This window comes from Trichosurus vulpecula, chromosome 4 (assembly GCF_011100635.1).
Source record: "Trichosurus vulpecula isolate mTriVul1 chromosome 4, mTriVul1.pri, whole genome shotgun sequence".
NCBI classification, from domain to species: domain Eukaryota; kingdom Metazoa; phylum Chordata; class Mammalia; order Diprotodontia; family Phalangeridae; genus Trichosurus; species Trichosurus vulpecula.
The window spans coordinates 156363882-156379052 of record NC_050576.1 but is presented as its reverse complement, the minus strand read 5'-3'; the positions used below and the strand labels follow the sequence as shown (position 1 = coordinate 156379052).

The 15171-nt window shown below is 42.3% G+C and overlaps 1 protein-coding gene across 3 annotated transcripts in view; it reads left to right on the top strand.

Annotated features, from left to right (window-relative positions):
• Positions 1-1010: 1010 nt before the first annotated feature.
• LOC118849162 (sodium/potassium-transporting ATPase subunit alpha-2-like) overlaps positions 1011-15171 on the top strand; it is a 68145-nt gene continuing 53984 nt past the window's right edge. Inside the window, exons 1-5 of one of the 3 annotated variants that reach the window (XM_036758242.1) lie at positions 1011-1021; positions 7561-7609; positions 7799-7858; positions 8349-8552; positions 9167-9280. In XM_036758242.1, the coding sequence (XP_036614137.1) occupies positions 7580-7609; positions 7799-7858; positions 8349-8552; positions 9167-9280 (408 nt within the window). In that variant the 5' untranslated portion in view covers positions 1011-1021; positions 7561-7579. Of the gene's footprint in view, positions 1022-2594; positions 2612-6381; positions 6438-7530; positions 7610-7798; positions 7859-8348; positions 8553-9166; positions 9281-15171 lie in introns of those variants that run through there. The other 2 variants (XM_036758243.1, XM_036758241.1) reach the window with 2 other exon arrangements.

Here is a 15171-nt window from a genome sequence, read left to right as displayed (position 1 = left end):
TATCAAATTGACTTTTCAAGGAGAGGGGAGGGGAGAATTGGAAGGAGAGAATTTGGAACTCAAATTTTTTTTCAATGAACGTTAAAATTTTTTATTTACGTGTAATTGAGAAAAATTAAATATTAAAAAGTGAATGTTTCAAAATTATCAATTAATCAACAAACATTTATTAAGTGCCCAATTTGTGCAAGGCACTGTGCTAAATGCTGGGGATACAAAAAAGGCAAAAGACAGTCCCTGCCCTGAAGGAATTTACAATCTAATGGGAGAGACAACACATAAGCAAATATATACAAAGCAAACTATATAAATAGTATATAAACTATATAGTTTATAGTATATGAATTATATAGTTTATAGGATATGAACTATATAGTTTACAGTATATAAACTATACAAATAGAATAAATAGGAAATAATTAGCAGAAGGAAGGCACTGAATTAAGAAGGATTGGAGAAGGCTTTCTGTATAAAGTGGGAATTTAGTTGGGATTTAAAGGAAGTCAAAGAGGTCAATAGTTGGAGTGGAAGAGGGAGCATGTTCCAGTCATGGGGACAGCTAGAGAGAACACCTAAAGCCAAGAGACAGAGTGGCTTATTGGTGGAAGCCAGTGTCACTAGATCAAATAATACCTGTCAGGAAATAATGTGTAAGAAGACTGGAAAGTAGGAGGTGCCTAGGTTATGAAAGGCTTTGAATGTCAAACGGAAAATTTTATATTTGCTTCTGGAGGCAATAGGAACCCACTGGAGTGTGGGGAGTGGGGGTGTACCTTAGGAAAATCAGTTTAGTACCTGAATAGAAGGTGGATTGGAGGGAGGGGACATTAGGCAGGTAAACCCATTGGCAGTCTATTGCAATAATTCAGGTATAAGGTGAAATCAACAGGCCTTGGCAACAGCTTGGGTACAGGGAGTGAGAGGTAGTAAGGGGTTGATGATAAATAACTCCTTCATTGTGAGCCTGACAGCCTGGGAAGATAGTGCTGCCTTCTACAATAGCAGGAAAAGAAGGAGAGGGGTGTGGGAAGGGTTTGGGGGAGAGAGAATGACTTCTATTTGGACATATTGAGTTTAAGATACCTATTGAATATCCAGTTTGAGATATCTGAAAAGCAGCTGGAGATGTAAAACCGGGCAACAGCAGAGAGGCTGGGGCAGGATAGGTTGATTTGAGAATCACTAGCGTAGAGATGGTAATTAAATCTGTGAGAGCTGATGAGATCACCAAGTGAAGTACTATAGAGGGAGAAGAAAAGAGGACTCCACACAGAATTTAGAGGAACACCTCTAAAGGTTAGAAGGTGTAATCTGGAAGAGGATCCAGCAGAGGAGATGGAGAAGGCATTGTCAGAGAGGTAGTAGACGAACCAGGATGAGAGCGGTATCCTGCAAACCTAGAGAGGAGAGAATATCAAGGAGGAGAGCATGATCGACAGTGTGAAGGCTGCCTAGTGGTCAAGGAGAATGAGCAATGAGAAAAGGCCACGGGTTTTGTCAACTAAGAGATCATCAGTAACTCTGGATAGGGCAGTGTCCATGAAATCATAGGACAGAAGCAGTACTGTAGGGGATTCCAAAAAGAATGAGAGGAGAGGAAGCCGAAGCACCTATTGTAGAAGGTCTTTTCGAGGAGCTTGGCTACAAAGGGCACAAGACATATAGAATGGATCAAATAAGGATATTTTGAAGATGCACGCAATGTGGGCATGTTCGTAGGCAGTAAGAAATGAGCTAGCGGACAGGGAAAGAATGAAAATAAGTGAAAGAGTGGGGATCTCAGAGTGCGCATGGTCCCAAAGAAAAGAAATGAGAAGAAACCCCCCACACTCCCACCTCACCCCACCTCACCTCATCTCAAACTTTTGCAGAGATGGGAAAACTAACAGTTTAGATCATCATCATAATAATACAATTTATATAATGGCACTTTAAAGTTTGCCAAACACTTAGAAGTTGTGATCTCCATTAATCCTCACAACAACCCTGGGATCATTCTCATTTTACAGAGAAGGTATTAGGAAGTAAAATACAGGTAAAGTGACTTGATCCAGGTCACTCAGCTACTAAGTATCTGAGGCAGGATTTGATCTTCCTGACTCCAGGTCCAGCACTCTGTCCACCGAGCCACCTAGCTGCACATATTTTCACATTTTTTCAATGTATTGATCCATTTTGCTGACTTTTTTCTCTTCTTTTTTTTTGGTCTTTAAAAATATTGTTAAAATAGCAAAGGCATAGGGAGGGAGGAGAGGACAAGGGAGGGATCTTTAGAGGCGAGAGTGAGGGAATAGGTAAAAGGGGGGTATAGAAGGGTGTTTGGATTTATGGGAATGGGAGGATAGGAGAGGGCTCCTTGGAGGGGGGGTGGGCAAGTAATAGGAGGGCAAGGTAGTGGGAAGAGGTAAAGTAGAGGAGGCAGGAGAGATAGGAAATGAGACATGCACGAGCATAAAAACAAAGACCAGGAATAGAATTTATTTGGGAAAGTATATGTCTATATATGTATTTATATATGTTTATGTGTATGTATGTATCTATAGCTATAGAGAAATATATCCAAACTTAATTGTAGCTTTCTTGGGCAGGGGGGAGGGAAAAAAAGGACAGAGTAAAAAAGTGCACAGCAGAAAACAAAAGAAAATTTACAAGGAAGCAAAGAAAAGATGGACAGTTCTCAACACAACACATATTATTTGTCATACAGGCTTTCATGAAATTAAAATTCATTGTTACATATTTTGAATCCTCTCTTATGTTCTGCTATGCACATGACATGCTTTTTTCCCTTTCTTTGTATTTCAGTTTATGATATGTTTTTGTTTCTTTTCTCTATTCAGTATTTGTGTTTTGGCATTTGGGTCTAAAATAAAATTCTTCAAAAAATTTTTAAAATATTATATATTACATGAGATTGTTCACTGAGAAGGGGAGAGGAGGTATATTAGGAGACATTTTGTTAATGTAAACAAAAGAATAAACTTATTTTTAAAAAGAAGTGCAAATTAAACTCATGAATTGTGGGATTTCACATAGTTTGTTGATAATGCTGATGGCACATAACGCCCATTCTCTTTATTTCTCTTATCTTAGATAGAATACACTCTAGTGAAATTATACACTTCCTCCAGTCTCACCTCTAAGTATATGAGTTGTTTTTCTTATATTCAATTAAAAAAATTTTTTGAGCATTTACTATACACTATAAAAAGATGAACAAGACAAGGCTTTTATCTTCAAAATATTCACAATCTAATAATAGTTAGGAATAAAGCACAGTGTGAAGGTACATGAAAAGCAAGAGGAAAAGAGCCATGAGTTCACCGGAAGAAGGAATAACTTTGGACCATTGGAGTGGTGGAGGCAACAGGTGACAATGACAATGGAGTGCTGCTGTTCCTTTTAGGTCCTAATAAGACAGAAGATGGTGGGTAGATGGTACAGTAGATAGAGTTGGGCCTGCAGTCAGAAAGCTCATCTCCTTCCATGAGCCTTCCTGACTTCAAATCTGACCTCAAAATTACTAGCTGTGTGACCCTAGGCAAGTCACTTCACCCTGCTTGCCTCAGTTTCCTCATCTGTAAAAATGAGCTCGAGAAGGAAATGGCAAACCACTCCGGTATCTTTGCCAAGAAAACCCCAAATGGGATCACAGAAGAGTCAGACACAACTGAACAACAACAAAAATGAGCTGGAGAATGGCAAACTACTCCAGTATCTTTGCCAAAATTGACCCCAAGTGGGGTCACAAAGAGTCAGACACAACTGAAATGACAGAACAGCAACTGCAATAGAAGAGCAAGGTGCTGCTCTGCATCAGCTGTTTTATGAGGACCGAGCTAAGTTCAGGGAAGCTCATCGCCAGAAGGCTGGCTCCTAGGTGATGAATTTTTGTGGTCATGGCAACTCAAGAAGATTTTTAACTAAAGCATGAAGGACTTGCTGTTTTTGTTGGTGGAAGAAGTGCCCACGCCTATGAAATAATTTGAAGTATGGAAGAAGTGAAATGAAGACGATGTACCGACCCCCTGTCATTTCGGTACATACTCTGAGAGATGTTTGTTTCTCTTCTTTTCTTTTTAAAGTAGTGGTGACAATGGCTTTTAGTGAGCTCACTCGGACATAGTTGCAAGAACACTACTACATCTGAATAAGAAAAATTGGGTTTAAAACTTGGATCTCTATACTCTCTGGGTGAAACTTAGGTAAGTCCCAGTGTCTTCCTGTATAAGACGAGTTCAGGTGGACCAGATGATGGGAAGCAGCGTAGTGCAGTGGGATCGTCTACCAGCTCCGCTATCTGTGGAACCTCAGGCAGGTCACTCAGGCTTTAGTTTTCTCATCTGTAAAATGGGAGGCTTTGACTAGATGGATTAAGACCCTTGGGCTAGGCCCGAAGGCCCTTTTAATCTCCTAAAATATGATTCTAGAAGTTATACAACTCAGACCTATCACCTGACATTCATTTCAACCAGACTTACTTATTCATTCATGTGGTCAGGCAATAAAAGAATTAGAGGATGATAGCTTTAGAGTGGGAAGGGACCTTAAAAGTTCACCTAATCCAGCCCTTTAATTTTATAGATAAGGAAACAGGTCTAGAGAAATGGAGTGACTCGAGCCAGATCTGAGTTCTTTCCCCTGTACTTCAGAGTTCCAGTCTCATAACTTCATAATTTAGTCATGGGATTTAATAATAATTTTGTAGTTCAGTTGTGCTCTATTCTTCATGACCCCATTTGGGGTTTTCTTGGCAGAGACACCGGAGTGGTTTGCCATGTCCTTCTCCAGCTCATTTTACAGATGAGGAAACTGAGGCAAACAGGGTGAAGTGACTTGCCTAGGGTCACACAACTACTAAGTGTCTGAATCAGCATTTGAACTCATGTCTTCCTGAATCCAGGGCCAGGCTCCATCCGCTGCACCACCTAGCTGCTCCTCTTAATAATAATCACTAGTGCTTATATAGCACCTACTCATTGTCAAGAGTTAGAGTTTACAAAAATTATTTCATTTGAACTCACCCCTGTGGGAAAGGGAGGGAGCTATTCTCCCCATACAGATGAGGAAACTGAGGCAAACAGAAGTTATGTGACTTGCTCAAGGTCACACAGCTAGCAAGTATCTGGGGCTGAACTTTAAACCCAGGTCTTCCTGCCTCCAAGCCCAGTGCTCTATCTACTGTATGAGCTAGCTAACTCCTTACTGTCAAGATCATCTAGCCTGGAGGTGTCAAACATGTCCACTACAGGCTGGACCCACAACACTCTGGAGTGTGGACAGAACCAGATAAATATTTGTAATTGGAAACATTTGGCAAAATAAATAAAAATACAATAAAATAGGTTACATTTAAAACTAGTTAATATATATGGATCCTTAGGTATGGCTTAGTGACCCCCATTTCTATTTGAGTTTGATACCACTGCTCTAAACTGACCCTTGACTTTACAGAAGAGGAAATTGAGGTCTGAAGACATAGGCGACAGAGATGTCTCCAAAGATCAAACTGGTGTTAAGAGACAAAGCTGGGATTCTAACCTAGAGCCTCACGCTAAGCCACGTAGTCTTTCCTCTATAACGTACTATCTTCCAATCCCTAAAACCAGTGCCTATTTTCATCACAAGAGGAGCCAAGGGACGGGGGGAGCATGGGGTCTGAGAGATCACGAGATTGAGTGGCAGCAGTGGGTAGAGATCAGGCCTCCAAGGCAGGAAGACCTCGGTTCAAGACCAGCCTTTGACACAAATGAGCTCTATGACCCTGATCAAGTCAACCTGTTAATGTTCTCTGAGGTAACTGTAAGACTGCAAATTGCAGAGAAGGTGTTGACCTAAATTGGTAGACAGGATGGAGTTCTCCGGGGGGACCCCCTCCCTCCCCTCCATCAATAAAATCACAGCTCTAGTCCCTTTTCCCAAAACCACAAGATGATAACTTTTAGAGCTGGCAGGGATCTTAGGGGTTATCTAGGACCAGCCCCCCTCATTTTACAGATGAGGAAAGTAAAGTCTAGAAAGGTGACCAGCACCCCGCTCTCATAATTTCAGCCTCTTTTTCCTCTCAGAGAGCAGACTTTTTCACTCATTCACTCCCCACTCTCACTAGTCTCTGTCTCTGGGTGTCCCTAAGACAAAAGGATGGCGGAGAGCCCGGCCTCATCCAGGGGAGCTCCCAGGGCAGACCCAAACCCCCCACCCCATAGGTAGGGGGACTGCCCATCAGCATTGGCCCACAGAGGCCGCACTCTCAGAGTGGGGGGAGGGGCAGAGATAACTGGGGAAGCCTGGAGTGGACTGAACTGAGCAGGTTCATCACCACAGCAACGGACTGTCCGCACTCACAGTGGGAGAGAAGCAGGGAGCAGTTAACTTCTCAGCATGGCTAAGGAAGATGATTCTGACCAAGATATTCGCATCGACTATGCACAGGAAAGGTCTCTGCCCCTGTCCCTCCTAGCCTCGCTTGTCTCCTGAAGTCTTTCTTTTCCTCAGGTCCTTGGCCTACTTCAGGTCTCCACTGCCCCCTGGTCTCAGATTCCTTCTCCCCCCACCCCAAATGATGACCCCTTTTAGCTTAGACCTTCCAGCCCATCACCCTCTCTCATTACACATCATTTCCCTCACCTCTCAGCTCCTGCTCCCCTTCATGCCACAGTTGCTTATCTCCTCAACCCCTCTCTCCTTGACCCCCTTAACCTCTAATCTCTTCAACCCCCATTCTCAAACCCTTCACACCCTTCATTCCCTAATCCCCCAACCCTTATCCTTGATCCCCTCATCTCTTCACTCCCTGATGCCCTCAATACCATCTTGATCCCCTCACCCCCTTAGTCGCTGGTCCCCTCAAATCCTAGTCCCTGATCCCCTCACCCTTCACTGAGTTCCTGATGACTTCATTCCCACCCCTCAGACCCTTTTCCTTTAACACCCACCCTCATTTCCGCAGTTCCTAACCTCCTCACCCTCTCAATAACTGATCCTTCCCCATTTCCCCACCTCCAGTGTCTTTTCCCTTTATCCCCCAATGCCTGACTATTTCACCCACCTCAGTCTCAAATCCTCCTAAACTCATCCATCAACTTCTGATCTCACTTCACTTCATCCCTGATCCCCTCACCCCACTTTGTCCTCACTCTCTCATTCCCTGGTTCCCTCAGCTCCAGTCTCTGATCTTCTCACTCCCTGAATTCCTCCATCAATTTACTCTCTCAGTCCCTAGTCTCTCCAGTCACCCTCAGTCTCTCACTTCCTGGTCACTTCACTTTCCTCACTTTTGTCAAGTCTCTAATGCTTCATTCAGAACCCCACTTCCTAATCACCTCCCTTGTTTTATTTATCCCTTAATGACTTCTCTTCCCCATTACATCACTCTTATTCTCATCTTTTGTTTTTTTACTTTACTCACCCTTACTCTGTGCTATGCCCCCTGGGACCTTGGGTAACCATGGTGTCTGGGAGAAAGAGTCAAGGAACAGTGACTCCACATGGGCAATATTCCTCCAAATTCTCTACCCAAACTCATTATAGAGAAACTCAGAAGAAGCAGAAAAGTGAGAGGAAAAAAAGAAAGAAAAATATGGAAGAGCTCAAGAAGGAAGTGGTCATGGTAAGATCCTCCAGAACATGAAATGGCAAATTTCCCTGAGACAGAACCATCCCAATGACCCTTTAATATCCTCCTCAAGAACTGACCTGACATTACAAAATCCATTGTTCTCCCGGGGACCTTTGTTAGCCCTATCTGAAAAAGCAGTTTGACCTCTGGCCTTATTTCCTCTCCCTGCTATGCCTTCAGAATGACCACATGCTGAGTCTGGAGGATTTAAGCCTAAAGTATGGGGTTGACCTGCAAAAGGTGAGTTAAGGGGCTTCTTGCGATGGGAAGAATACACCCCCCCCATTTCTGGGCTGTATGTCACCCACTCACCCCCATCCCTGTACACTCACCCACACTTTTTTTTTGGTCCTCCTGAGTCTCTGCCCTCTCTTCCCCCTGCCCTTGTGTCTGGATTTTTGGTGGATTTGGAGCCCTTGTTGGATAGAGCTGCAATCATGACAATACCCCATGCTTTTACACTGTTTTACAATTCACAAAGCACTTTTACAACAGTTCTTTCATTTGAGCTTCAATAATCCCACAAGGTAAGCAGAACAGATATTATTATCCACATTTTTTAAAGATTAAGAATTCTAAGTAACAAGCAAACATAGTCAGAGTTAGAAACTAGATTTTTTGACTGAGTCCAGTATTCTTTTTACTACCCTATGATCCTTCCCTTCTCACCAGTGGTTTCTTGGCTTTTTCATTGGTTCCTTGTCTACCCCACCAACACCCCTCCACCCAGGGTCTCAACCACAAACAGGCAAGGGAACTCCTGAACCGGTACGGCCCCAACACCCTCACCCCACCCCCTACCACTCCTGAGTGGGTCAAGTTCTGTCGTCAACTCTTCGGGGGCTTTTCCATTCTGCTGTGGATTGGCTCCTTCCTCTGTTTTTTGGCCTTCGGCATTCAGTCCAGCTTATATGAGAAAGTTGAGAAAGACAATGTGAGTTTGGATATCTGATCCCTACTAGATCCTCCCCCTCAGCTTCCATAGCCTAACCCCTAAGTCTTCTAGTCCAGCCACCTGGTTCAAGCCCCTGAACCCCTAGGCACCCTCTAAATGAACCATCCCCCAATGGCCTCAGTGTCCCTGACTTGTACCTCCATTCCCTTTTGCTACTCAGAGAACCCTATGACTCAGCTCAATGAGAAAGGGTTGCCCTTTGTTCATCAACTCATCAGCCCAGTGCTTCCCGGCCTGTTTCCCCACCCACTTTAGGATCCTGAGGAAATGCTCTTTTGCCCCCAAGGATTAGAAAGAGTTTGACCTTCTCTGTCCTCTGCTTCCTCCCTCCCTCTCTCCCCAAGTCCCTCCCTAACTCTAGGCTTTTTCTCCAGGAGCTACTGTTACTTTAGCTAAGTCTGACCCCTCTCATTCCCCTGCTCCCATCCCCCCTTACTTCCCATCTTTAGGTCCCTTGTCTGTTATTTCCTCCACATGATGCCCTGGGGAAACTGGGATTTCATGTCGGACCCATCGCTAATCAATGTCACTTGTCTTCCTGAGGACAGGGAGGTTGACAAGGCTGGCCTGACCTGCTTTCTCTTACTCTCCAGCTGTTTTTGGGCTTGGTGCTGGCAGCCGTGGTCATCATCACTGGCTGTTTCTCCTATTACCAGGAAGCCAAGAGTTCTAAGATTATGGAGTCATTCAAGAACATGGTGCCACAGGTACGGCTTTTTTTGTAAGGGGAACAGAGCATAACCTAACATTTGGAAGGTCTGTTGTGGACTTGGCTGCAGACTAGGTGGGCTAGGTCTTACTGACTTGAGTCAGAGTTGGGGTTGGGGCCTTAGAGTAGTGGATGAGGGATGTTTAGCAAGGTAGTCCTATGACAGATTTAAGAATACCTAAACATAGATCTGACAATAAGTAAGAGTTTCTGGGAAATGAGGCTAGCGCCCTTCTTCCCTTGACTCTAGGCTTCAAAAGAGAGACATTTCTCCTTTCTCAGCTCTAGGAAAAGGTTCTACAAATTAGACAAGGCTTTTCATTTAACTCTGGTGTGAGACACAGCCTGACTGGTCCCTTCTCAGTGGAATAAGCTAGGAGACCTTCAGGGTGTTGAGGGAAAGAGGAAGGGTCCATCAACATTTAGTACCTATTGTGTGTAAGGCACTATACTAAATACTGGGCATAGAAAGATGAAAGAAGCTACGTGCCTTCATGGAGCATACAATCTAATATAGACATAAGATATGTTAACAACTATAATACACAGAAGAGTGTGATCATGCAAAGGAGAGATCCACACATAATGCTCTGAGAAATTTGAGGAGGGAGAAATTCCTTTCAGCTAGGACATTAGAGAAGGCTTCATGGAGGGGGTTGTACCTGAACTGAGCTTTGAATGATTTCAAGACAGAAATGAGTAGGGTTGGAACAATGGGAATCCATTCTAGACATGGAAGATCATATGAGCCAAGGTAGAAAGACTAGAGATGAAGAAATGTTAAGTAGCACAGATTATAAAGAGGAGAATGTGACAAACGGTTGGAAAGGTAAATTGGAGCTGAATTACAATGATCTTTGAATACCAGGATAAGGTGTTTATATTTATTTTGGTAGGCAATGAGGAATTCCTAAATGTTTTGTTTTATTTTGTTTTGTTTTGAGCAGAATTGTGATATGAACACAACAATGTGTTAAAAAGCTAGATTAATGACAACAAATATGTTCTTAGCTAGGAATGGAATACATCTTACAAAGTATAGGAAGAATTTGTCTGGAGACTGAAAATTGAAGAGCTAAGTTAGAACTAAAAGCTTGTAACTGCTTAAGTGGACTATATAAGCTAAAAATGGATAGAGAGAACAGTGTGTATTTACATCTGCTGAACCCCAGAGTCACAGTATCGCAGAACTGAAAGGGACCTCAGAAGTCATCTAAAGAGATAAATGGTGGAGTGGAAAGAATCCTAGATTTTAGAGTTGAAGGACCTGGAGTTGAATCCCAACTGTACTCCCTTACTAGCTGTGTGATCTTGGTCAAGCCACCTAACTCCTCTTGGCTTCTTTTACTCATCTGTAAAATGGCCTTCCTAAAATATGACACCCAGAACAAAGCACAGTACTCCACATGTGGTCTGACAAGGATAGAGTAACATGGGATGATCACCTTTCTCATTCTAGATATTACACATCGATGTAGCCTAAGACAAAGGTAACTTTTTTGGCTGCTGTGTCCTATTAAGTCATATTGAACTTCTCGTCCTTTAGTCATTGGGTCGTGTCCAACTCTTTGTGACCCCATGGACCACAGCACTTCAATACTGTCCTATGGGGTTTTCTTGGCAAAGATGCTGCAGTGTCCTTCTCCATATCCATGTCCTCCTGCCATGTCCCTCTCCAGCGGATTAAGGCAAACAGAGGTAAAGTGACTTGCCCAGGTCACACAGCTAGTAAGTGTCTGAGGTTGAATTTGAACTCAGATCTAATCAATCTCTTCATTTCTTGTTGTTCAGTCGTTTTTCATCGTGTCTGACTCTTTGTGGCCCCGTTTGGGGTTTTCATGGCAAAGATACTGGAGTGGTTTGCCATTTCCTTCTCCAGCTCATTTTACAGATGAGAAAAATGAGGCAAAGAAGGTTAAGTGACTTGCCCAGGGTCACACAGCTAATGTCTAAAGTCTGATTTGAACTCAGGAAGAGGAGTCTTCCTGACTTCAGGTCTGGCACTCTACCCACTGCAACACCTAGCTGCCTCTTTATTTCTTGCCCAGTACCAAATTGTTTTGTTGATTACTATGGTATATTTGTATATCTGATGATTACTTTGTAATATAGTTTGAGATCTGGTACTGGCGAGCCTCCTTCCTTCCAATTTTTTTTCACTAATTCTCCTGATATTCTTGACTTTTTGTTCCTCCAGATGAATTTTGTTATTATTTTCCCCCAGATCTATAAAGTAATCCTTTGGTAATTTGATTGGTATGGCACTGAATAAGTAAATTAATTTAGGTAGTATTTTCATTTTTTATTTATATTGGTTCAGTCTCCTCATGAGCAATTAATATTTCTCCAATTATTTAGATCTGTCTTTATTTGTACAAAGAGTGTTTTAACTATAATGTCTTAGCAGGTAGACTTCCAAACACTTTATACTTCTGTAGTTATTTTAAATTGAATATCTCTAAGTTGAGATAATTTTGGGGTCTACCCAAAGTATTAGCTAACCTATCCAAATTTATGTCATTTATAAAGGTGATCTGTATTCTAGCTCCTCCTTCATTTAATTCATTGATTAAAATCTTAAACAGAGCAACACCCAATTCAAAATCTTGAAATGCTACACTAGAGACACACTGAGATTGACATGGATCAATTAGTCATAACTTTTATAATCTATTCATTCAATTGTTTCCAATCCACTTAACTACACTATTATCAAGTCCACATCTCTTCATCTTTTCCCCAATGTTAGCAAAAAAAAACCAGTCTAATGCCTTGCTGAAATCTATGACACCCCCTAGATCTACTAGTCTCATAACCTCATCTAAAATGAAATGAAGCTCTTCTAACATGGTCTATTCCCAATGAATCCACATAGACTTTTAGTAACCATCACTTCCTTTTATAAATGCCCATGTCATCCCTTCAATAATATATTCTAGAATTTTGACCCAAATTAAGCTGACCAGCATATAATCTGAAAATTCCACCCTCTTCCTTTTTTTTCTTTTGCAAATTAGGATTTTTGCCTCTCTTCAGTCCTATAGCATCTCTCTTTTCCCACAGTTCTTCAGAAGTCAGTGACAGTAGCTCAGACATTATATCTGCACCACCACCCCCCCTCCATTTTTTGTACTCTGAGATGTAGCTCATCTGAGTCTGACACATCAGTCACTGAAGACAGCTATATGTGCCATTTCCTCGCTTATGTTTCATTTTAACTCTCCATTTACTATTTTTATTCTACCATACCTACTAGTCATTATCTTGTATCTCTCCTCCTCTTCTCGATTAAACTAAGTCCTTGAAAAAGCTCTCTATATTCAGTGTCTTTACTTCCTCTCCTCTTACTGTTTCCTGAATTCTCTGCAATCTGGCTTCCAACTTCTTCCTTCAATTGAACCAGCTTTTTCCAAAGTTACCAGTGATCTCTTCAATTCCAAATTAAATGGCTTTTTCTCAATCCTTGTCCTTCTTGACATCCTTGTAGCATCTGACACTCTCCTCTGGGGTACTCTCTGGGTTTTGATGCTTCTCTTCTCTTGGTTCTCCTCCTACCTATAGCTTTCTCATTCTCCTTTACTAGATCTTCATCCCTGTCATGCCCAATGACTGTGGTGCAACTGAGCCTTCTTTTCTCTCTGCTCTCTCTCTCTCTCGATAACCTTAACGGACTCAATCATCTCTATGCAAATGATCCCCAGTTCTATATATCCATCTCTAGTCTTTCTCTTTAGCTTTAGTCACCTATTACCAACTTCCTATTGAATGTTTCCAAATTGATGGCTCTTGGGCATCTCAAACTCAACATATCACAACCAGAACTCATCTTCCTTTCTCTAAAACTCACCCATCTTTTGAACTTCCTCATTACTGTTCCTCATTACCATCCTTTCAATCAAAAATGGTGCCATCGTCAGCTCCTCACTCTTACTTGTCACACGTATCCAACCAGATGCCAAATCTTATCATTCCTGCCTCTACATCTCTCATGTATATCCTCTTCTCTCCACTTACACAACCACTACTCTAGTTCAGGCCCTCATCACTTCTTGCCTGAACTATTCCAAAAGCCAATTAATTTTTTCCCTACCTCTAGTCTGTTCCCATTCCATTCATTTCTTCACAAAACTTTCAAAATTATTTTCCTAAAGCATATCAACCCTCCACTCAGTGAACGCCAGTGGCTTCCTATTACTTCTAGGATTAAATATAAAGTACTCTGTTTGGCATTTAAAACTCCTCACCACCTGGCCCCTTCCTATCTTCTCAAGTCTTTTATGTTACTCCCCTCTACTCACTCTATAGTCATGTTAGACTACTAGTTTAGAGTCAAGTCAAGTCAGCAAGCATTTGTTAAAAAGTCTACTATGTGCCAGACACTATGCTAAGCATTGAGGATACAAAGAAAGGTTAAAAAAAAAATACAAAAAACCCTGTTCTCAACACTACAGGTAACATGCAACCTCTGGGGACCCAATATACCACCAGGTGGCGCCCTGAGGTCAGGCTACTTGACACGGACCGCTTTCAGGCATGCGCGAAATTGGACTGTTTACCTGAATTTTTGCACATGCACTGGAAAGCACTCCCAACCTCGAAGTACCTGTCTGGGCTCCTCTTTTGGCCAATCTAGGATTTAAAGTGAAAAGGCATTAGTATATTTCACAGCTGCCATCCCACTGAGATTCCTATCTCTTTCCCACCTATGTATGTGGGACCCAAAGGAAAACACTCATAGTATAGAGTACATTTACTGGATTGAGCCAGGATTTTAGAGGATGTAGCATTAACCCTTCAAGCAGCTGAGTGCCTACCGCACTACTTCTAGCAGTGATAACCAAGCCCTTGTGCTACAGGTAGTAGAGGACCTTTGTAGAGGAGGATAAAACACCTCCCCCCATCCCCATGTCAAAGTCATAAACGGGGGAAATAGAAAGTCTTTCCCAACAAGTGCTAACACCCCCCCCCCCATATACAGACACACACACACACACACACACACACACACGACTCCCGAAGAGATAATTGAAGCTTCCTAGAAGAATTCTGGGATCCAAAGAATCAGTGGAAGTCCCCAATGTCCCCTTGTATTTCTCCCTATGGACCAAGGACCCACCCATTAAAGCTAGAAATCCATCATCTTAGAGTGTGGTTTTCTACTTCTAAGCTCTTCTGAGGAGTTTCTCATCCACTTGACTACTGCACCAACTTTGTTGACAGTTATGAGCTGCTTCCTCTAATCTCCAGAAGCCCAGGAAGGTGGGAGAGAATGATAAATACAGTGATAACTTTTAAAAATTCCCCTCCCCACCCCACCCTGAGTGTTGCTATTTATCACAGTAGCCTGAGCTAGTCCTTTCTGACAGGGAGTCATTTCACCACCTTTTCCCATTTCTGTTCTGTGGCACCTTAACAAAAATGGAAGAAAAAACATTTGCACCTAAATTTTAGAATTGTGAGCCTTAGTTCTCTGTCATTCTTGCTGGTAGCTCTTATGGCTAAGTCTCATGGTGAGATGTTGTCACAAATTTCTTCTCTGTTTCATCTATTCACCACAAAGGGGACTCCAGTATAAAGCTTTATTTATAGCAAGTTTTACACCTTTCTCTGCAATGTGATGCCAGCTTGCTCATTTACCTTTGATTTATAATTAGCAAATTTCTGCTATGCTTCAAGACCACCATAAAGATCTCTCTTGTGGGCTTACCTAGATCCAGATTCATTGTGGCTAGGGGCTGACCACTGCGGGAAAAAGAGTTCTCTCTTTCTCTGTCTCTGCTCCCACTCTTGGAAATTAAACAAGCTTGGCTATACCTCATATCTAGAGTTTCCCAATATGTGGGTACCAGGGTCCTTTCTAGAAAAGAAGCTCAGTATAACATGGGAATA